Genomic DNA, 22,592 nt, shown 5'->3' on the forward strand with positions numbered 1-22,592 from the left:
TATCTACCTATCATTCTTTCCTAAGGTGCCACAGCCATGTGACCTTTGCTCTGATATCAAACCCCCCCCCAGCAGGCGAGCAAGATAGCAGCTCCCAGTAGATATCAGAATAACACTCAATAGTAATGAAACCAAGTCTGGCTTGGGACTCCTCCACTTACATGGGAGTAGGAGAAATCAAAGGTTATCTGAAAGCTGTTCTAATGTGTAGTGCTGGCTTCTTCTGAAAGCTCAGACTTTGCACTGAGATGCCTACACACCAATATTACAACTAAAAATACATTTGTTGGTTTAAGAATAAAATTTTAAATGGTAGAGTAAATTATTTGCTATGTAAACAGTATTTATTATGCTGTATAAAATAAAATTTGCTGATAAACAGTGTACAAAGCTGTGTAAAATGAGTGGCGAATTTTGCCATCCAAACTCCAGATTTTACAGCATTATTTTATGTTAGTTCCAGCGGAAGAAAAATTGTGTAAAATAATTCCCCAGTTTTTTAAGTGGTGATGCCTGGCAATTTGTGGTGAACTTTGTCGCCTTTTTTTACACAGCATAATAAATAGGCCCCTAAGATTACTGGGCAATTCTTCAAGTCTTTAGAGAATATAAATATATAAAAGATCTTTTTATTATGAAGTTTTTCAAAATGGGCCCCTAATTTTGATATTTATTAATGAATGAAACAGAAGGATTTAAGGATGGCCCTATGCCCTGGCTTATGGAAAGCTCCCTCATTTACCCAAGACAGGATTTTATGAAAAAAAATAAGTGGACCAAGTTTAGGGATGCTACATTTTGTGGAAAAAGTACTGGCCTTCTGGTCTGTGTTACCCTCCAACTCTGGCACTATGTATGGTTTTTTATTAGCAGCGCAGGTAAAACACTGCACAGATGGCAGCCCTAACTGAGATGGATTGTGACAAGATGATAAACAGAAAAGCAGCATGAAATTCCCCTAAGGGAAAAGACACCTTAACATAAGAGGGAAACTATAGTTTACTTTACTTTTTGTATGTTATATAATGTCCTATTTGTAGAAACATTGCAATGGGTTTTATTTGTTTTATAGCTTTTTTTAATCATTTGGCTTCCTCTTTGACTACCACTTTAAAACACTTGTGTCCTGATAATGTATCTTTTGGAGGAAAACCTTTAAATACTTGAGTTTATTTTCTTCATGCTAGAAAACTAGTGGGCAGCAACTTAAAAGCATTGTGTAACAGAGCTGAATGTTTAAGCTGTCTTATGAACAGACTTCTAATAAATAATATGCCAAATAAACCATATACATACCTGCTGGTTTTTACTATAGGAGTTGAAATGACACATGTCAGCTGCCATCCATAAACAGCCAAAGAATTCAAGAGTGGCATGTAGTCTGTGTGCACTTCTAAACCCTAAAGGGAAGAACAACAAAAACATAAGCACTGGAACATTAGGAATTTTGAAAACAAACATATAAATATACATATTGGTGATTAAAGTGAAATTTCCATTCTTTATACACCAACATGCCTCCAGCTGTCAATTGTACAACGTAGCACATTGTCAGGAGATTACATTGTTTCCTTAATCCCAGAAATGTCATATAGTATCTAATCCATTGTATGTTATCTATCCAGATGGGAAATTTGCCACCTAAGGGTCTCAGCGCATGGGTGAGCATCTGCCCAGACACTTCTTGATGAACCCAGCATGTTATAGTCTTACATAGGTAATTATACAACCAGGCTGAAAATGAACCAAGTAAGTACAACGCATTCTGAAGATTTGTTTTATATAGTAGGAGGTTGCCTTAATCACTTTTGTAGGTTTCATTTGCTGTCAGTGCTCTATGTAATATCACATAGAAGTTTAACTTACATGCTAAAGTACCTTTATTCTAAAGAAATGCAGTGTAAACAATATATGCCATTATACATTTCTGCTGTAGAATCAATAGTGCCAGCATAAAAGTACCATCATATCAGTGCTGCAGATTTTGCATTTACAGGTTTGGATTTTGATCTCACCCAAACCTCATGCATTTCAGGATTGGCATGTTGGGAATGTCAAAGGAAAGTCATAGCAGTTTGCTAGGTTGGCTCGGGTTTCTTTGCCTTCCCTTGGAGTCTTGAGTACTAGAATTTTATACAGGTATACACTATATTTCCAAAATTATTATCCAGAAAATCATCTCCAATAGACTCCATTATAATCAAATAAGTAAAATGTGGTAATTGATCCACAGTAGGATATAATTAATCCTTATTGGATTCAAAACAATCCTACTGTATTGGGTTTATTTAATTTTGCAATGAGTTTTCAGTAGACTAATTTGTATTAGTAAACAGTTGGATTTTTTTTTCCAATTTGGATTTTTTAGCGCTATAAGTTGCAGGAAAAAAAAGTCTAACATTTTTCGAGATTTACAAAACATGTCAAAACATCTAGAAATCTGACAAGTCGCCAGTTAAAAGTCATGTAAAAGTCAATGGCAGATGCCCTTGACCTTCATTTGCTTTGAAACTTTGTGACTTTTCTGCGACTTTTTCCCGCATTGTAGAAATTAGTTTTTTTTTAATTTTTAAAAATTAGAAATGTTAGAGTTTTAGTAAGTGTGCCCCTAAAGGTTTGGAGATCCAAATTACAGAAAGATCCTCTATCAAAAAAAAAACCCAGGTCCCAAGCATTCTGGATAACAGGTCCCATAACTGTACTGGTGCACAGCTAGACTTTTCACTTGCTGGGAATATCCTAGGGGACAGCTGATACATATGCTGATGGTGATTTTTTCCCTACTTGTGGATCCACATGGAGAGAACTTAAGAATGGCTGAACTCAATGGCCTTAGTGTTATATTACACTGACTATTAAGCAATACATATGTTAAATGACTTTTCTTTCTGCTAAAAACAAAAGTGCTCACAAGCTCAGAGAGTATACTGTATAAAGCACACATAAAGCATTCTACCATCTTTGGCTAACAGACAGTTCCATAGAGAGCACTGTAGCATTAAGAATATTTAACATTTATATTTATATTATATTCACTCCAGGAAACAATTTTTTATTCTTTAAAGTTTAAATGAAAATGTACATTTCGACTAATTTAAAAACTTGGCAGAATAATGGACAGTCCATTTTAATGTGCCCTCAAAAACATTTTGGGGCCATGTGTAATTTAATAAGCACCTGCATGTCTGAGGCTTTAATGCATTAATCACAGCCTGTGAAGTGTTTGATAAAAGATTTAACATCAAAATGTTCCCATTTATTACACGGATAGCACACTGTGAATGCTGCCTTGGTTTGGTGAAAGAAAGACTAAAATGTGATAAGAAACATAAATGCTTCACATTTCCCAGGGTGCCAGATTGATTGATTTATCTGCTCATAAGCTGCTATGTGAGATTTTAAGGTGATCATTCTCCTTCTCAGTGTTTCATTTTTTATGTGAATTTTACCTGAGGCCAATGGCAGAGTGGGCTGTTTCCCCATTAGGGCAATGGCACAACACAATGAGCAATCTGTTGCTTGCAAACAAAGTTGCAGAAAATACCTTTACACTTGCCATTATGGGGATCACTGCATAGCACAGTTTACGTATGTGACATAATCATGGGGAAATGCCCTTGCCTGACTGATGATCTCCTGCAGGGGACAAAGTGCTGCACGTGTCATTGTCCATAAACCATATGACAGGCCTTGGAAGACCTCATTGGTTGTTTTCTATTGTTGTCAAAGAGAAGCAAATAGCATATGTGGACCTTACTGAACAAATGACAAAATCCACCTTTCACTCTCCATCATCACTCAATGGAAAATGATTAATCTCAGTTCCCTGATTGATTGCAAGAACCTTGCTGCAACCAGCCTTGTGCCACTGACCCAAATACTGTTCAAAATATGTATTATTTTTTTTTTTTTGGTTCATGCACCAACCTACAAAGCACAGTTCATGTATTGAATTTAGGTTAGAATATACTGTATATGGGGGAATGGAAAGAGTGACTAGGCGCTGACAACTATGGTTACTATTGCTTAAAGGGGTTGTTCACCTTAAAATTAAGTTTTAGCACGATGTACAGAGTGATATTTTGTGAAAATCTGCAAATGGTCTTCATTTCTTATTCTATGTGTTTTTTTAATTATTTAGTATTTAGGTTGGTAACTAAACTGGGTAACTGGGCCAATTTATCAATGTACGATTGTGTCCGAATACTAAAAATTTGTATTTGTCGCAACGAGTACAAAAGTTTCGGATTCATTCAAGCTTCCATATGGTGACTTTCCTTGGGCCAGGTTGGAGCTGCAGAGTGCCATTGAGCCCTATGGGAGACTTTCCTTGGGCCAGGTTGGAGCTGCAGAGTGCCATTGAGCCCTATGGGAGGCTTTCCTTGGGCCAGGTTGGAGCTGCAGAGTGCCATTGAGCCCTATGGGAGACTTTCCTTGGGCCAGGTTGGAGCTGCAGAGTGCCATTGAGCCCTATGGGAGACTTTCCTTGGGCCAGGTTGGAGCTGCAGAGTGCCATTGAGCCCTATGGGAGACTTTCCTTGGGCCAGGTTGGAGCTGCAGAGTGCCATTGAGCCCTATGGGAGACTTTCCTTGGGCCGGGTTGGAGCTGCAGAGTGCCATTGAGCCCTATGGGAGACTTTCCTTGGGCCAGGTTGGAGCTGCAGAGTGCCATTGAGCCCTATGGGAGACTTTCCTTGGGCCAGGTTGGAGCTGCAGAGTACCATTGAGCCCTATGGGAGACTTTCCTTGGGCCAGGTTGGAGCTGCAGAGTGCCATTGAGCCCTATGGGAGACTTTCCTTGGGCCAGGTTGGAGCTGCAGAGTGCCATTGAGCCCTATGGGAGACTTTCCTTGGGCCGGGTTGGAGCTGCAGAGTGCCATTGAGCCCTATGGGAGACTTTCCTTGGGCCAGGTTGGAGCTGCAGAGTGCCATTGAGCCCTATGGGAGACTTTCCTTGGGCCGGGTTGGAGCTGCAGAGTGCCATTGAGCCCTATGGGAGACTTTCCTTGGGCCGGGTTGGAGCTGCAGAGTGCCATTGAGCCCTATGGGAGACTTTCCTTGGGCCAGGTTGGAGCTGCAGAGTGCCATTGAGTCCTATGGGAGGCTTCCAAAATCATGCACTGAAGGTTCCAAGTCAGAAAGGTTTTCGCGCCGTTTACGATCGTTCGGATACCAAAATTTCGTATTGGATCACGATATTTTCATACAAGCACGACACAACTTTTCACAAAATTAACGCACATCAGAAATTTTCCTATTTATGCCATAAACCAATGTTGCTCCAACCAAATTCTGCTCTTCCAAGTCCTCCATTCTCTTTTCTTGGCTTTATATGATTGCAATTCATTCCTGCTTTGAGAGCACCTTAACACCAGTGTATCTACCCTTTTGAGGTTTGATTGCAGTTCCATTAGCAAGTAAAAACTGCACAGTAAAGTTAGTAAGTTAGATAACAGATGACATAGCACAAGTAATAATTCCTAATGGAATCCTCTAGTGTAAGGTTACCAGATTTCCGACGTGAACTTTGGGAACAGGAAGAGGGCTCTGGCAGTGCGCCATGCAAAATTTGTCATGCCCACTTTTTGGACATTACCCCTCCCCCATTGCCATACACCATACAACATCACACCCACATTTTTTAATCTTAATATATTTTTCTGTAGTAAAGCTCCAAAATAATTGTATACTTATTTTTTTATACTTATTCCTTCCTTCAACAACAGAAAAGCAGGTTTGGGAAATTTGGAGGATATGGGAGGAGGGAAGGGGATCCTCCTGTACTGGAATAGAAATGATTGGCTGCAGGGAGGCTCTGTTGCTATGGGGACGGCCAGGGACAGCTTTCAGATGTTGGCAAGTTCAGTTTTCCACAGGGTCAGGGAATTTGAAATATCAGCCCCTCTGTAATGGGGAGTGTTGGTAAGCTTAGTCTAGTATTTGGGGTACCTACACTGGAGACTTGGGGGGGTTAGGTTTCAGAATGGAACCACATAAAGCATTTTTTTTCTTAAGATTCTGCTACTTTTCATAGATGTCTGATAAGTTTAAATTAGAGTACCCAATTTAAAATACAGAATAACTAAAACTAAATGTAAATACATAGAACTTCATATGACTCGGTGCTGAGGCACAAATTTGCTTAGTAACACACAAATCTATATTTTTAAGCTTTCTCGGTGCAGCAAACTACTACATATTTAAAAATCCAGAGGTGTCCTTTAAGTCTAGACTTGCTTCAATTCACAGAAGTACGGTCATGCTGGGATTAAGTCGAATTCCATGGTTCACTGAGCAGAAAATGTAACTTAAGAGGCAGATGCTGGTGCTGTGATGTTCAGCGTGTACTGTATGCTGTGCAGAGTCGATACATAATGTCCCTTCAATCTCATTAGCGTGTAACTGCGAGGCTCTCACACATTTTCTTTGTGCCAGATAAAATATAAAATAACATTTATTTCCCTTATTTTGAAGGAAAATTGGAAAAAAACAAGTCTTGTATGGAAGATCATAATACTAGACGGACAGTGCTAGCACATAATTGTACATTTCGATATTTCCAGAAAATGAATTAGGGATCCAGCCTTTGTCACTGAGACACATCACACCCCGTCTATTCTATAAAAGGACATTTTCCCTGAAAAAAAACATATTTTGCATAAATAATTCATGACCAGCAACTTCCCATAAAACAACTGGGTTATGTCTCACTTGGAAAGTGACAAGGTAATGCTTCAGAATCACAAGGGCTCATTGTAATCACAGCAATGGAAAAAGAACAAAGGCTATTCCTTTACGGCAAGAGGACAAGTTTTTACATTTAGCATCATAAACGGCTGTCCAGTGTGAAAGCAAAAACATATGGAATTCTTGGCCACTGGATGGCAGATTGCCCTAAACTGGAGCAATTAGGAACAGGAAACTGAAAAAAGTGATATAGGTATCGGACCCCTTATCCGGTAATCAGCTTGAAAAAGGAACTAAAATGTTCTGAAAGCTTGCTATGGTTATCTTAGTTAGCCAATAAAGGTATCACCTTTATACCACTTTTGTTATTTTTTATTTCAAAAGGGTTACCCTGTAAACATTTTTGACTGGCTAACACAGTACATCACCTTTTCCTGCACCCCTTCTCCGGAAACCCATTATCCAGAAAGTTCCGAATTACGAATTACGAATTTTAAAAATGATTTCCTTTTTATCTGTAATAATAAAACAGTATCTTGTACTTGATTACAACTAAGATATAATTAATCCTTATTGGAGGTAAAACAATCCTATTGGGTTTAATTACTGTTTAATTTATGTTTTTAACAGACTTTAGGTAGGAGATCCCAGGAGACCCCAGGTCCCGAGCATTCTGGATAATGGGTCCCATACCTGTACAACAATTTATAAAACATTTGTATACATATACAGGTATGGGATCTGTTTTTCGGAAACCCGTTATCCAGACAGCTCCGAATTACGGAAAGCCCGTCTCCCATAGACTCCATTTTAATCAAATGATTCAGAATTTTAAAACGGATTTCCTTTTTCTCTGTAGTAATAAAACGATTCCTTGTAATTGATCCCAACTAATATATAATTAATCCTTATTGGGTGCAAAACAATTCCATTGGGATTAATTAATGTTTTATTGATTTTTTAGTAGATTTAAGATATGGAGATCCAAATTAGGGGAAGACCCCTTATCCGGAATACCCTGGGTCGTGAGCATTCTGGATAACAGGTCCTATACCTGTATAAGAAAAGCAGATATAGAAGTGTCTGCAACATGCACATACTCAGTGTGCTTTGAGCAGCTGTTGAGAAGCTGAGCTTAGGTGTTGCTGTAAAACCTCATGCAGAAAATGAGGTTGGCCTGCCATAGAAGCTGATGCTACAGGGCTGATAATTAAGTATTGATGCTAATTGCACTGGTTTCAGAGCTGCCAGGTAATATGAATCTGAATAAGTTATTAATCTGCCATATATTGTGACATTTATATTCTGTATATACAGTACATTGTGTGTCGGTCCCTAAGCTCAGTAACTGACAGTGAATCAGCAGAAAAAAGATGGGGAGCTACTGGGGCATCTTTGGGGGCACAGATATTCCCTGCTAAAGGGCTGTGATTTAAATCTTTCTAGAGAATATATTTACTGGAACATTTTATCAGTAAATTCCACTTATGCTTCTATGTGAATGGCCATGCCCCAGTGGCCATTTTCAATAACTTTCAGAGAGATGCAATGACAGACAACAATGCCCAGTTTGACCAAATCTGTGCTTTCTGGGTTGCCCAAAAAGTGGAAGCTGAGTCAGTAACACCTTAATTGAATCTAGGGGAATAAAAAAAAATTTCCTTTAACAAATAGCGAGACAAAACGTTGAGTGGCCCTTTAGTGCTTACTAACAGGCTGGTGGCTGGTTGAATCAACTTGCTTTCATTTCAACTAAAAAGGGATAAGTATTCTTTACTAACTTTATCAAAACCATTGTGTTTTTTTACTGTTGGGTTTTATTTATTTTTTTCATAAGTAATTGTTGTTTTTGGAGCTAATTTACAAAGTTTGTGGGATCCATAGGCTTACAGCAGGTTACATTCCCTTGTAATTACCCTCAGCTTGAGGAGGGTGGGGTTTGATTAGTTCACCTTTACAGACTGCATAAATAGAACCACAGGCAGTCCAGTGAGCTGCTTACTAACAGGCTGGTGGCTGGTTGAATCAACTTGCTTTCATTTCAACTAAAAAGGGATAAGTATTCTTTACTAACTTTATCAAAACCATTGTGTTTTTTTACTGTTGGGTTTTATTTATTTTTTTCATAAGTAATTGTTGTTTTTGGAGCGAATTTACAAAGTTTGTGGGATCCATAGGCTTACAGCAGGTTACATTCCCTTGTAATTACCCTCAGCTTGAGGAGGGTGGGGTTTGATTAGTTCACCTTTACAGACTGCATAAATAGAACCACAGGCAGTCCAGTGAGCTGCTTACTAACAGGCTGGTGGCTGGTTGAATCAACTTGCTTTCATTTCAACTAAAAAGGGATAAGTATTCTTTACTAACTTTATCAAAACCATTGTGTTTTTTTACTGTTGGGTTTTATTTATTTTTTCATAAGTAATTGTTGTTTTTGGAGCTAATTTACAAAGTTTGTGGGATCCATAGGCTTACAGCAGGTTACATTCCCTTGTAATTACCCTCAGCTTGAGGAGGGTGGGGTTTGATTAGTTCACCTTTACAGACTGCATAAATAGAACCACAGGCAGTCCAGTGAGCTGCTTACTAACAGGCTGGTGGCTGGTTGAATCAACTTGCTTTCATTTCAACTAAAAAGGGATAAGTATTCTTTACTAACTTTATCAAAACCATTGTGTTTTTTTACTGTTGGGTTTTATTTATTTTTTTCATAAGTAATTGTTGTTTTTGGAGCTAATTTACAAAGTTTGTGGGATCCATAGGCTTACAGCAGGTTACATTCCCTTGTAATTACCCTCAGCTTGAGGAGGGTGGGGTTTGATTAGTTCACCTTTACAGACTGCATAAATAGAACCACAGGCAGTCCAGTGAGCTGCTTACTAACAGGCTGGTGGCTGGTTGAATCAACTTGCTTTCATTTCAACTAAAAAGGGATAAGTATTCTTTACTAACTTTATCAAAACCATTGTGTTTTTTTACTGTTGGGTTTTATTTATTTTTTTCATAAGTAATTGTTGTTTTTGGAGCTAATTTACAAAGTTTGTGGGATCCATAGGCTTACAGCAGGTTACATTCCCTTGTAATTACCCTCAGCTTGAGGAGGGTGGGGTTTGATTAGTTCACCTTTACAGACTGCATAAATAGAACCACAGGCACTCCAGTGGAGCTTGCTCTGGTGGTAGGTGCTCTGTAAGTGATTGCTCTTGAAGTGGGACTCTGTAAGTGGAGTTATAAACTCAGGAGTTAAACACTAAGGGAGTTAAAAATAAGGTAAAACAAGGTATTTACTACAAGTCCTTACACCTATTTTTGTTTAACTGTTCTTGTAACTGGGAGAATGAGTGGTAGCAACATTGAAGGTCTGACACAGTGCACAGCCTGCCACATGTATGCAGTTGTGGAACAACAGTTCCAAAGTGCATACCTCTGTTGTGGATGTGAGCGAATTGCCACTTTAGAGGCTCGCGTTAGAGTCCTAGAGGAACACGTCGCAACACTGCGTTCAATCAACAATCTTGAGAGGGGTCTCTTGTTAACTGAACAAGAACTAGTGGGGTCAGATAGTAGGGGGGGAGGGGAGCAGCAAAAGGATGATAGGGCAGTAAGCTGGGTGACAGTTAGAAAATCTAGTGTGGGGAAAAGGAAAAGGGAGGCTGCTCCAGGGTTTGCGCATCCCAACAGATTTGCCAGATTGTGTGAAGAAGATGGGAGTGTGAACTCTGGATTGGCGGTTCTAGGTGAGGCTGATCTCTCTAACAGCCGGGAGACCAGTTTCACTAGTAGTGGTGGGGAGGAGAGCAGAGCTAGGCCTAAACAGATGGTGGTTATAGGGGATTCGATCATTAGGAAAGTGGACAGGGTAATCTGTCAAGCGGATCGCTTCAACCGGACAGTTTGCTGTCTTCCTGGTGCCAGGGTTCGGCATGTGGTTGATCGGGTTGACACATTATTGGGAGGGGCTGGGCAAGACCCGGCTGTCTTGGTACATATCGGTACTAACGACAAAATGAACGGTAGGTGGGGGACTTTAAAGAGTGAGTTCAGGGATCTAGGCTCTAAGATTAGGCAAAGGTCCTCCAATGTCATTTTTTCGGAAATTTTGCCGGTGCCGCGTGCAAGTTTAGGGAGACAGCGGGAGCTTAGGGAGCTAAATGCGTGGCTAAAGTCTTGGTGTAGGAAGGAAGGGTTTGGGTTCCTAGAGCACTGGGCTGACTTTTCCTTGGGGTACAATCTATACAGCCCTGACGGATTGCACCTCAATGGAAGGGGGTCTGCTGTGCTAGGGGAGAGAATGGTTAAGAGGTTGGAGGAGTGTTTAAACTAGACAAGGGGGGGGTGGGTGAGCTAGAATTCCATGGGAAAATTAGTGTAGACGGGGTAGGGGGACTAGCAAAGGGTTGTGGGGGAGGAGTGAGGGGGGCATATAGTTTATCAGATAAGGAGCTTCCGTTACAAGGAAAGCAGTCTCATAATTGCCTTAGCTCTAATTCTCCCTTAGCTAATGTAAACATCAGAGGGAGAAGTAATAATCTCCGCTGCATGCTGGCTAATGCGCGTAGCTTGTCGGGTAAATTAGGGGAGCTGCAAGCTATTGCATGTATTGAAAATTATGATTTAATAGGTATCACTGAGACCTGGTGGGATGATAAATGCGACTGGGCTGTGAATTTAAATGGGTATACACTTTTTAGGAGGGACAGAGAGATTAAAAAGGGTGGAGGGGTTTGTCTTTACGTAAAGTCAGACTTAAAGCCATGTAATAAAGACATTACCAATGAAAACGTCGAATCTCTTTGGGTAGAAATTTCAGTAGGGCTGAAGGTCACAAAGAAAATGATCATTGGTGTATGTTATAAACCACCCCGTATAGATGAGGGGATGAGGCCCAGCTATTGTTGCAAATGGAGGAGGCTTCAAAACTGGGTCAAGTTGTTGTTATGGGGGACTTTAATTATCCGGACATTGACTGGAGTAATGGGGTGGCTAAGTCAGAAAAAGCTAGTAGGTTTGTAAATATGCTAAATGACAACTTTTTATTTCAGGCAGTTCAAGAACCCACTAGGAATGACGCTATTTTGGACCTGGTGATTTCTAATAATAATGAACTTATCTCTAACATTTGTGTGGGTGAGCATTTGGGGAACAGTGATCACAACATGGTCTCCTTTGAGATAATGCTGCAGAGACAGCGCTATAAGGGAGTAACTAAAACACTCAATTTTAGACGTGCAGACTTTGCCAGTATAAGGGCATCTCTGCAATGTGTCAACTGGGAAAGGCTTTTCATGGGGTTAGACACAGAAGGAAAATGGAACATCTTTAAAACATTGCTTTGTAGGTATACGCAACAGTATATCCCCCTAGTAAGCAAGGAGAGGCATCGCAAAGCAAAACCTTTATGGCTGAATAAAAGTGTTATTGTCGAGGTTGGTAAGAAAAAACGTGCTTTTAGGGCATTCAAGTTAGCTGGGACAGCAGAAACTTTCATCAGGTACAAGGAAGCAAATAAAGCATGCAAAAAAGCTATCAGGCAAGCTAAAATAGAGATGGAAAGGGATATTGCTGCTAGGAGTAAAAAGAATCCAAAATTATTTTTTAATTATGTGAATAGTAAAAAAATGAAGCAAGAAGGGGTGGGAACTTTATTATCACGGGGGGGTACGTTGGTTGATGAAAACGGGGAAAAAGCTGAAATTTTGAACTCTTATTTTTCATCTGTCTATACATCTGAGGAGCCAGATAATGAAGGCTTCCCTTGTAATATGCCCAGTTCTAGTAATTTAGCTACTGACGCATGGGTCACTCGGGAGGAAATTCAAAAGAGACTTGAACATGTAAAGGTAAACAAAGGTCCAGGGCCGGATGGGATTCATCCCAGGGTATTAAATGAGCTGAGCGCTGTGATTGCCAAACCTCTTCACTTAATTTTTCAGGATTCATTGAGGTCTGGCATGGTGCCAAGAGACTGGCGGATTGCTAATGTGGTGCCGTTATTTAAAAAGGGATCCCGTTCTCAGCCTGAAAACTATAGGCCTGTTAGTCTGACATCAGTAGTAGGAAAACTTTTGGAAGGGGTAATAAGGGATAGGGTACTTGAATACATTGCAGTTCACAATACTATTAGTTTGTGCCAGCATGGTTTTATGCGTAACAGATCTTGCCAGACTAATTTAGTTGCCTTTTATGAGGAGGTGAGTAGGAACCTTGATGCTGGAATGGCAGTTGATGTCATCTACTTGGACTTTGCTAAAGCGTTTGATACAGTACCTCACAGAAGGTTAATGATCAAATTAAGGAATATTGGCCTAGAACATAATATTTGTAATTGGATAGAGAACTGGCTGAAGGATAGAGTACAAAGAGTGGTTGTAAATGGAACATTTTCTAATTGGACCAGTGTGGTTAGTGGAGTACCGCAGGGGTCAGTCCTTGGGCCTTTGCTGTTTAACTTGTTTATTAATGACCTGGAGGTGGGCATAGACAGTATTGTTTCTATTTTTGCTGATGACACTAAATTGTGCAAAACTATAAGTTCCATGCAGGATGCTGCCGCTTTGCAGAGCGATTTGACAAAATTAGATAACTGGGCAGCAAACTGGAAAATGAGGTTCAATGTTGATAAGTGCAAAGTTATGCACTTTGGTAGAAATAATATAAACGCAAACTATCTACTGAATGGTAGTGTGTTGGGGGTTTCCTTAATGGAGAAGGATCTAGGGGTTTTTGTTGATAACAAGTTGTCTAATTCCAGGCAGTGTCATTCTGTGGCTACTAAAGCAAATAAAGTGCTGTCTTGTATAAAAAAGGGCATTGACTCAAGGGATGAGAACATAATTTTGCCCCTTTATAGGTCCCTGGTAAGGCCTCACCTTGAGTATGCAGTGCAGTTTTGGGCTCCAGTCCTTAAGAAGGATATTAATGAGCTGGAGAGAGTGCAGAGACGTGCAACTAAACTGGTTAAGGGGATGGAAGATTTAAACTATGAGGTTAGACTGTCGAGGTTGGGGTTGTTTTCTCTGGAAAAGAGGCGCTTGCGAGGGGACATGATTACTCTGTACAAGTACATTAGAGGGGATTATAGGCAGTTGGGGGATGTTCTTTTTTCCCATAAAAACAATCAACGCACCAGAGGTCACCCCTTTAGATTAGAGGAACGGAGCTTCCATTTGAAGCAGCGTAGGTGGTTTTTCACGGTGAGGGCAGTGAGGTTATGGAATGCCCTTCCTAGTGATGTGGTAATGGCAGATTCTGTTAATGCCTTTAAGAGGGGCCTGGATGAGTTCTTGATCAATCAGAATATCCAAGGCTATTGTGATACTAATATCTACAGTTAGTACTAGTGGTTGTATTTATAGTTTATGTATGTGAGTATAGATTGGTAGGTGTGGGTTAGGTGTGCTGGGTTTACTTGGATGGGTTGAACTTGATGGACACAGGTCTTTTTTCAACCCTATGTAACTATGTAACTATGTAACTAAGAGTTCCACTACATTAATATTGTTAAAATTAAGCTAAGATTGTAATACCTCATTAGGGTACCATACAAAATGACAGGAGAAAAGACTGAAGAAAGCATATGCTTGTATTTTAATATGCTTTTGTACATTAAACACTATGCTGATGCCCTGAACACAATGTACTGTGGAAAACCTCTCCGATTCATATACCATTTATGGCAGCTGAGCCACAGTGAAGTTCTGGGCCAAACCCAGACAAACAGGAAGCCAGGATGCAACTCTTTTGCATAGGGGGATGCGGGCTGTGCACAGACATCCACCACAAATCAGGCCTAGAAGTTTGGACAGTTGTACCATCAAATGTGAGTCCAGGACATTATTAATATCAATGTATTGATGAAGTTAATTAAAGCAGACATGCCATTAAAAAGTGCCTGAAACCAAGCTTAGTGTAACCACTATTCAGAAGAGTATTTTGACACATATGAAAATAGCCTTGCAAATGCATTGGCTCTGATGAGGGAGGACATCTAGGTTGTGCTGAGCTGTTCCTTGAGCTCATTATGAGGCATGCCCATCAACAGTATAAAGCTTTAAAATGGCAGCAATAGACAAAAAACTGAATTCATTTTTAGAATGTGGAGAACACTGTTTGAGATGTCGGCGAATGTCAGTCCACAGCCCACACTACCCATATATTATAGCCAAATGTGCCTTGTGCTTGTGACCACAGTGTTCCAAACAATCACAACCTTTACTGTGTGTCTGGTATATAATTAACTGTGTGATTCCACCTATTGAGAGCAGAAGTGCCCCACAGATTGCTGATTGCTCTTTTCAGACATTATTTTTAGCTTTGGACAAAAAAGCGGCTCCTGAGAGCAAGTGAAGAAAAGGTGGAAATTACTAGAACAGCACCATATTATTAGCTCAGCTCCTGACTCTGCAAGAAACGCAGAGATAGAAGTCTCAGAGTGGCCAATACTTCTCACTTTTGAACTTGGGGATGTTAGAAATAATCACAACATTGGTTATAATGGCTCAACTGAATTATATTGTTTTCTCATTTTGTATATGATTGTTCAGTCCTGCCATGGCCAGTTAGTGAAGAGAGGACCCAGGAAATGAAGGCAGGCTGAGCTTCCCTCTAGGGGATATGGAAATAGCATGTAGCCTCCTGATTTGTTTACTTTTTGCTTTAAATGACTTGTTTCGTGGTTTAAATAATTCTCCAAACACTTAATTTAGTCAAAGGTGTTGTAGACTCTGTCTGCCAAGCTATGCAGGCTCTCATTCTGAAAGGTGGCTATTTTACAGTTTAAGGCTTGACTGGTAATTTACTGTAGCATCTCAATGGCTGAAGCCTGAGGGCAATGGAGTACTGCATGAAACACTGATATCACCAAGTCACAGTCTAAGGAACTCAGATCCAAGTGAGCCTGCCCCACTTGGTAGATATGATATGCAGTACTGATATACCTGCAGGGAAGGGATTACAAACACAGCCCACACACTGTCATTTTAATACCAAGTGGCAGATTTTATACAAAAATGATGGAGAAAGTGCTGCATTGTGGGTAAAACATGGCAGAATTGCACTTTGCACTTGAAGTTATAAATGACCAACTTTTTAAAAGACTTTTGTCTTTAAATAATGACAAAACTACTAAGATTAAATAGTAAGGCAGTCTAAAAGTGTCCAAGGAAACAGTTGGCCTATTACTTCACTGGTCAGTCTGATCTTCTCTTACTTTTGAGGTTTCAAATTCCTGGGATAAAGCAAGGTTTCAGGGAGAGTTTCATTATTTACTGTAAACAAAGATTCTTTAGCCCTGCATATATATCACCCTTCTATTGTTCAGTACTGCAAAATATATGCCTGCCTGAGCCTTCCCTCCCCAGCCACTCTACTACTTTTGAGCATGGGGGGAAGACTTTACAACTCTGAAGGAAGCAGATCCTGCGCCCCCCCTCCCCCCCACCACCACTTCTGCGGGGTCGGCTTCCTGTATATTTCGCCACTGAATATATGTGCTGCTATTGCATATTCATAGAAACCTGCAGTTGCCCTGATAGATTGTGACCTCTTTTTAGGAGTACCTACTTTCCATAAATAGTATTTTGTCAATGCAATCTCTCTTACTCGCAGCAATGGCAATAACAATATACAATTTCCCCCTTAATATTTTCTTTATGTCTGTTTAGTCTTCAGATTCATTACTGCTAGAGATAGAATAGTTTATAATGTATTTTTTCCTGAGATTATAAAGATTGTCAAATTAGGCCAAGCAGCTATTCCTGGCTGTCATGTTTTATATTTCTGTGTCAACACATTAATACACAGAGACGCAGAAATAGATGAAAAGAAAAATTCACTTTAGAAGATCTCGTAAAGAAGAGTTGAAAAAGTGACAGATGGTTTAAAATCAAAGCAATATTAGGGAAACATATGCAAAAGTAGAGCACAAGATGCAAAATACTATCAGAGGGAATTACATATTTTCCACACTTACCTTATTATCAACAAAATCCTTAAATTTCTTTAAAGGTATAGTATACCATCTGGAATACATCATGCTCTCTAAAAGAAGGGGGCTTTAACTCTGCCACATAACATTTGTACATCACTGAATATCTCAAGAGAACATTACATGTGTAGTTTTAGCCACATCTTATTAAGTATTGTTATTGCTCAGATAGTTTTATAAATAAAAATGTACTACTCATGGACAAAAACACTTGACTAGTGCGCGCATTTAAAAATATAAAGGATTTATTATGGGTGTTAATTTTGGAAGTGTTCTCGGTCAGGACAGGAGCGCCCTAATAAGGTACAAAAGAAATTAGAGAATTTATTCCATTAAGGAACACCTGCTTGTACTAGCCGGCATGCCTGGAATCTATGTGGTACAGGTATGGGTTCATTTATCTGGGAAGCCGTTATCCAGAAAGCTTCAAATTACGACTCCATTTTAACAATTTAGAATTTTAAAACTGATTTCCTTTTTCTCTGTAGTAATAAAACAGTACCTTGTAATTGATCCCAACTAAGATATAATTAATCCTTATTGGATGTAAAACAAACCTATTGGGTTTAATTAATGTTTTATTGATTTTTTAGCAGACTTAAGTTATGGAGAACCAAATTACGGAAAGACCCCTTATCAGGAATACCCTTGGTCCCGAGCATTCTGGATAACGGGTCCAATACCTGTACTGTAAAAGGTGCTGTGCTACTTTCTTGAATCTCTAAAAACCACTAGAATATACCATTCCCTAACTATCCTGTATTTTTGGACAGAATATTTCCTGATGCTTTCTATAAATAAATTAGACACACAAGTTCTATTTGCTTCTCTTGCAGAACAACATTTTACACAGGCATGCATCCCAAATGCCAGTCACAACCTTAGGGGGCATGCCAGGAATTGTTGCCTGGATCTTCTATATGTAGGCCCTAGGCCAGATGAGTGGTAACAAAGGCATCCCAATAACTACTATCTGTTCCAGGGCAGGCATTGCCATATGAGATACCCCTATGCACTCAACAAACTGTTATACCATCTGTTTTGTAACCTACTCCATATTTGTGCTCTGAGTAAATTATTCACTAAAGCTACAGGGTGCAATTTCAAAATGCACACAGCCATATTTCTTAGTCTGAACATCTAAACATTGAACTGCAGTATCAACAAGGAGCTGATACACTGGCTAACAGAAGTATGCGGAGACCTTATTAGTTAGATGTAGTAGTGAAGGCCCAAACATGCAATGCCAGGAGCTCAGAAAAGCAAGTGCTTAAAATCTACCACTGTACTTGTCTAGTTATCAACAATATCAACAGTCATCTCTTTGATTCCGTGAGCAACCCTTATACCCTTGTGTATCCAGTATTCATTTTAGGCCTATTTTAAATTATTTTTAGGCATAAAGCACACTGTGCATATTGACTGCCCCCATCTGCTTCCCATAATGATCTATGGGAACTTGCAGCCCAAGGCTTATTACTGATGGATCATTTTTCATATATATAAGGCAGTGGAGAAAATCTGATCAACTGCTGTCAACTTGATCTGGATTGACTGCGGGACATTGTGGAAAATGTGATATGTATGTCATTGCCCTGGGGGAAAGTCTACCTTTTTAAAAAGTTCTACCACAGTGGCAAAATGTTTTAAAAGTAGTGGTAGAACATTTTAAAAGGGTGGTAGCATCTTAAACAAAGTCCTGGGTAATTATTACAGGTATGGGACCCATTATCCAGAATGCTCAGGAACTGGGGTTTTCCGGATAAGGGGTCTTTCCATAATTCGGATCGCCTACCTTAAGTCTTACTAAAAAAATTATGTAAACAGTAATTAAACCCAGTAGGATTGTTTTGCCTCCAATAAGGGTTAACTATATATTAGTTGGGATCAAGTACAAGGTACAGTTTTATTAATACAGAGAAAAAGGAAACCGTTTTTAAAAATGTCAATAATTTGATTACAATGGAGTCTATGGGAGATGGCCTTTCCGTAATTCGGAACTTTCTGGATAATGGGTTTCCAGATAAGGGGTCTGATACCTGTACTAGAAAAAAGAATAAAGAAATAATGGTTTAAGCTGGACCATGGGAAATGACAGCACCATTTCAGAGCTACACACAGAATACTAACAGGCTGTATTTCATTAGGAGCAATTTAACCTGCCTGTATGTTTCTGGAGCATGGGAGGAAACCCACACAGTGACCAAGTCAGAACAGAACTCAAACCCCCAGTGCTGCAAGGTAGAAGTCCTAACCACTGAGCCACTAACAGTTTATAAGTTTACCACAAGGGGAAGTTAGGCATCTTGGTAGAAAACACAATACTACTGGGATGTGAAAAATTACTTTACAGAGTAATAGAATTGGCTTAAGAGCTTTTATTAAGAAATAATTCTAGTTTGTGAATGTTTTTGAATGCAGGTATTTCCACTTTCCAACTGGTTGTTTAGAGTAATTATGGAAGATTTTGCCAAATCACCTAAAACACCTGGGAGATAATAATACGAGCTGTTGGACTGCAGAAGTAGCACCAATTTTAAATGCACGAGTGGAGCCCTATGAACTGGATTTTCTGGAAATGTTTCCAAAGTTTAAAATAATCCTGAAAGCTCACTGTATATAGAATTCTTGCTTATCTGTATAATGAAAGTCTTGGGCTAATTTCACTCAATGCTAATGCAACTTATGCTGCCCAATATGTGCAGTAACAGCAGGCCCGGATTTGTGGAGAGGCCACAAAGGCCCGGGCCTAGGGCAGCAGAAGTTTAGGGGCGGCATGCCGCCCCGCCGCAATAAAATTTTTACATTTTGCTCCTATACGGAGCAATGGGGACTTCTCCCCACTGCTCCGTATGGGAGATGAAATGTATGCGCATGCGCAGCTGACGCAGAGGGAGGGTTCGCGCATGCGCTCGCTGTGTGGGGGGCGGGGTTGGCGATTCACGCATGCACACAGGGGGAGGCGAGGCGGGGCGGCCTCGGGGCGCCTGCATCAAAAATCCGGCGCTGAGTAACAGATATGAACGCAACCTACATCCCCTGTACACAGGGGCAAATTTCAGCCAGAAAATGCACACTTGTGCTTTGCCTTGTGTGCACAATTACACAAGGGGCAGCATCAACATTTCCCCCAGTTTGTGTGACATTAGCATTATCTGTAAACCTAAGTAAGTACAAGGCAGGGGCATAGTTATACAGGTGGTTATACAGGGTTCATTATCTCTACATGTTAAGAAAACAAGTCTTAACGTTAAAGAAAAACATAAAAAATATTTGATATTCTCAATAAAAATATTTTCCACTCTCTTATTTATTTTGTTGCTGCTGTCCCCTTTTCCGTGCTTTAAACAATTGAAACTTGCACGCTGTTAGAATAATTTACAAAAGATTCTTTAAAAAAACAGATCTGATAACAGAATCCACTCAGTGAGGTGGAAATAATGTTGGTTGAAATTTTTTATGGTTAGTTAGCAAGTCCAAAGCCATATGCAATGTCCCCATTATTGTTGCTGTGCCTTGAAGGAAACGGTTAGGTATAGAGCAGACCTATCACATCCTGTCTGTTACATTACAATACCGCATGCTATTAGACTGCTCAGTCTCCTGCCTTTGTAAGCAGAAACTTTGCATGAATGCAGCTGAAGTAACTAACCGCTGTCATTTTCATCTTCATTTCTCTCTCGCAGTTTTATCAGCTCTATAAATGCGTTTCCAGCAGAAGCAATAAAACATGTATTATTCTGTAATATTAATTTCCATGTATATGACTCTGGCAAAAGCTCCAACTGTAAACTTCAATTATTGTTTGCAAGAAAAACGCACTATTCGACAAAATATGTATCCAGGCCCTGATTTGTGGAAATGCCACACAGAATCAGGTTTAGGGCCGCAGAAACTTGAGCAGGGGAGGAGGCATGCTGCCCCTAATTTTAATTTGCAATGAAATCATTTTTGTTTATTTTATACAGATAGCCCAAAAATATTCATCACCCTATGTATCACCTTGTTAGCTAGTAGGGGGCGAGGAATGGAATAAGTATGGTTTAAAGGTACTGTAAATACAACCCTTAATATATCCATGTACCCTCAAATACATGTCAATACCACTGGCTACACAACTGAGGGCATATTTACTGAAGTGTGAATTTAACCTCCTGGTTATGTCTTTCCTTTCTTCCTTTGCCATTTGCTGAAGTACGTATATGAAAATTTGAAAAAACATTCAAAATAAAGAAGAAAAAAACATGGTATGCAACTGTGTGAGTGTATTTTCCCCTTACATTTCTAGTGGATACGATTCTCTATAGAGAATTTACACCATACAGAAATTGTGTGTGTAAGATAATAACATGGAGGATTGGACTGCTTTATCTTTACATGGGTAATTCACCTGCTTGTTTGTTCTTTCACGAGAGACATTTCACCTGCTGAGGTGTGAATAATCACCAATGTCAAGTCAATTAACCAAAACTTGTTATACTCTCCTTTTAGTTAACTACCATCATTGCACCAAAATTCTGTTAGTGAAAATGTTTAAAAGCAATCTATAAAGTAATACTACCCTCACTTAGGGCCCCCACCTTTCTAGAAAAAAATACAGTCATTCCTATAATTGTATCTTTTTCCCTATTCATACATTGGCACAAAGCATCATTTTTACCAGCCATGAGGCAACTCGCCCCTCACATCGACATTACAAGTTGCAGTCATTAACATCAGAGTGACACTTATAACATTTCAGAGGATCAGTTCAGTCAGGCTGAAAATTAAAAAAAAGTCACAAATCAAACAAAAGACGGCAGAGCTGCCTCCCTGCCAGAACTAATGTAAAAAAATGTAGGGTGAACAGGGTCTAAAAAATATATATAAATAGGTAATAAATCATACCAGAGACCTCAAACGCACCTGGGCACTTAAGCCCCAAATCTCTTGCGTCAGGCACACCACTGTAACCACTTGTAAATAAAGCAAAGCTCACCAATCGGCAACCACAGTGAAAAATCCCCACATCCACAGAGACAGTTCAAGTGATGACTGAAATAAAGTCACTGTAAAGATGTCCTGTTTTGGGTACAGAAAGCTCTTCACAAAAAATGTACCAATGACTGCACCAAAGTAAAGGCTATACTTCCAGTACATGCAAAAAATGCCCAGCTATAGGTTTGCAATCCCCCTATGCATAGAAATGCAATGGGAACTGGTGTTATTTATAAAGTAGGACTAAGTAGTCGAAAGCCAATAAGTTGTTGAAATGCAATGACCAAGCCAGATGGTCAGATGTTTCCAAAGGCCCTGCTTATGTTTTCTACACAGCACTGAACCTCAATTGTTTAATGCTGTAAAGCTATCCTGCACCGTGGAATTACCCCACTTGCAGACATTTAAAGACTGATTTGTTAAATTAGGTCAGATCAATAAATTTGTGGTGATTTGTGTTAATACCCCAGAACAAAATAGCCCACTACAGCGCCATGTTCTGACATGCACATAACAAGCGAGTGCCATAACGTGTGATGTAGGAGTTGCATCCACTGTCACACGCATAAGCATAATGTGTGGGCAGGGAGTCTCATTCATTATGCGCAATAACATGGCCGCCCACACCAAGAGCTCCCTCCCAGTGCGGATGGCCCATTGCTAGCGGGGTTGTTTTTTTTTTAAAAAAAAAAACTATTGTTACCCCCAAATGGAGCACAAACTCTATTATCCCCACTTTGGGTTGGGGAAGCAATGTCATGGTGATAGATGCCCTTTAAAGCTAAAGGCACAAGGAGCAGCTTCGTTCTTCTATCTGTTTTTAATCCACAGGCGGAGAGAAGCCGAGCCACAGCTCCCTGTGCCTTATCTTTAAAAGAACCGTTCATTGAAAAAATAAAAGTGGGTAAGTAGATAGGCTGTGAAAAATAAAAAATGGTTTTGG

The 22,592-nt window shown here is 39.7% G+C and overlaps 1 protein-coding gene across 2 annotated transcripts in view; it reads right to left on the reverse strand.

Moving 5' to 3' along the window:
• The window catches only part of rftn1 (raftlin, lipid raft linker 1), a 189,697-nt gene that overhangs the window by 18,660 nt on the left and 148,445 nt on the right, over positions 1 to 22,592 (reverse strand). For both annotated transcript variants that reach the window (XM_031903189.1, NM_001113084.1), the window contains exon 8: positions 1,297 to 1,400. In XM_031903189.1, coding sequence (XP_031759049.1) covers positions 1,297 to 1,400 — 104 coding nt within the window. The remainder of the gene's footprint in view (positions 1 to 1,296; positions 1,401 to 22,592) is intronic.

The sequence above is a fragment of the Xenopus tropicalis genome, chromosome 6 (genome assembly GCF_000004195.4).
Source record: "Xenopus tropicalis strain Nigerian chromosome 6, UCB_Xtro_10.0, whole genome shotgun sequence".
NCBI lineage: Eukaryota > Metazoa > Chordata > Amphibia > Anura > Pipidae > Xenopus > Xenopus tropicalis.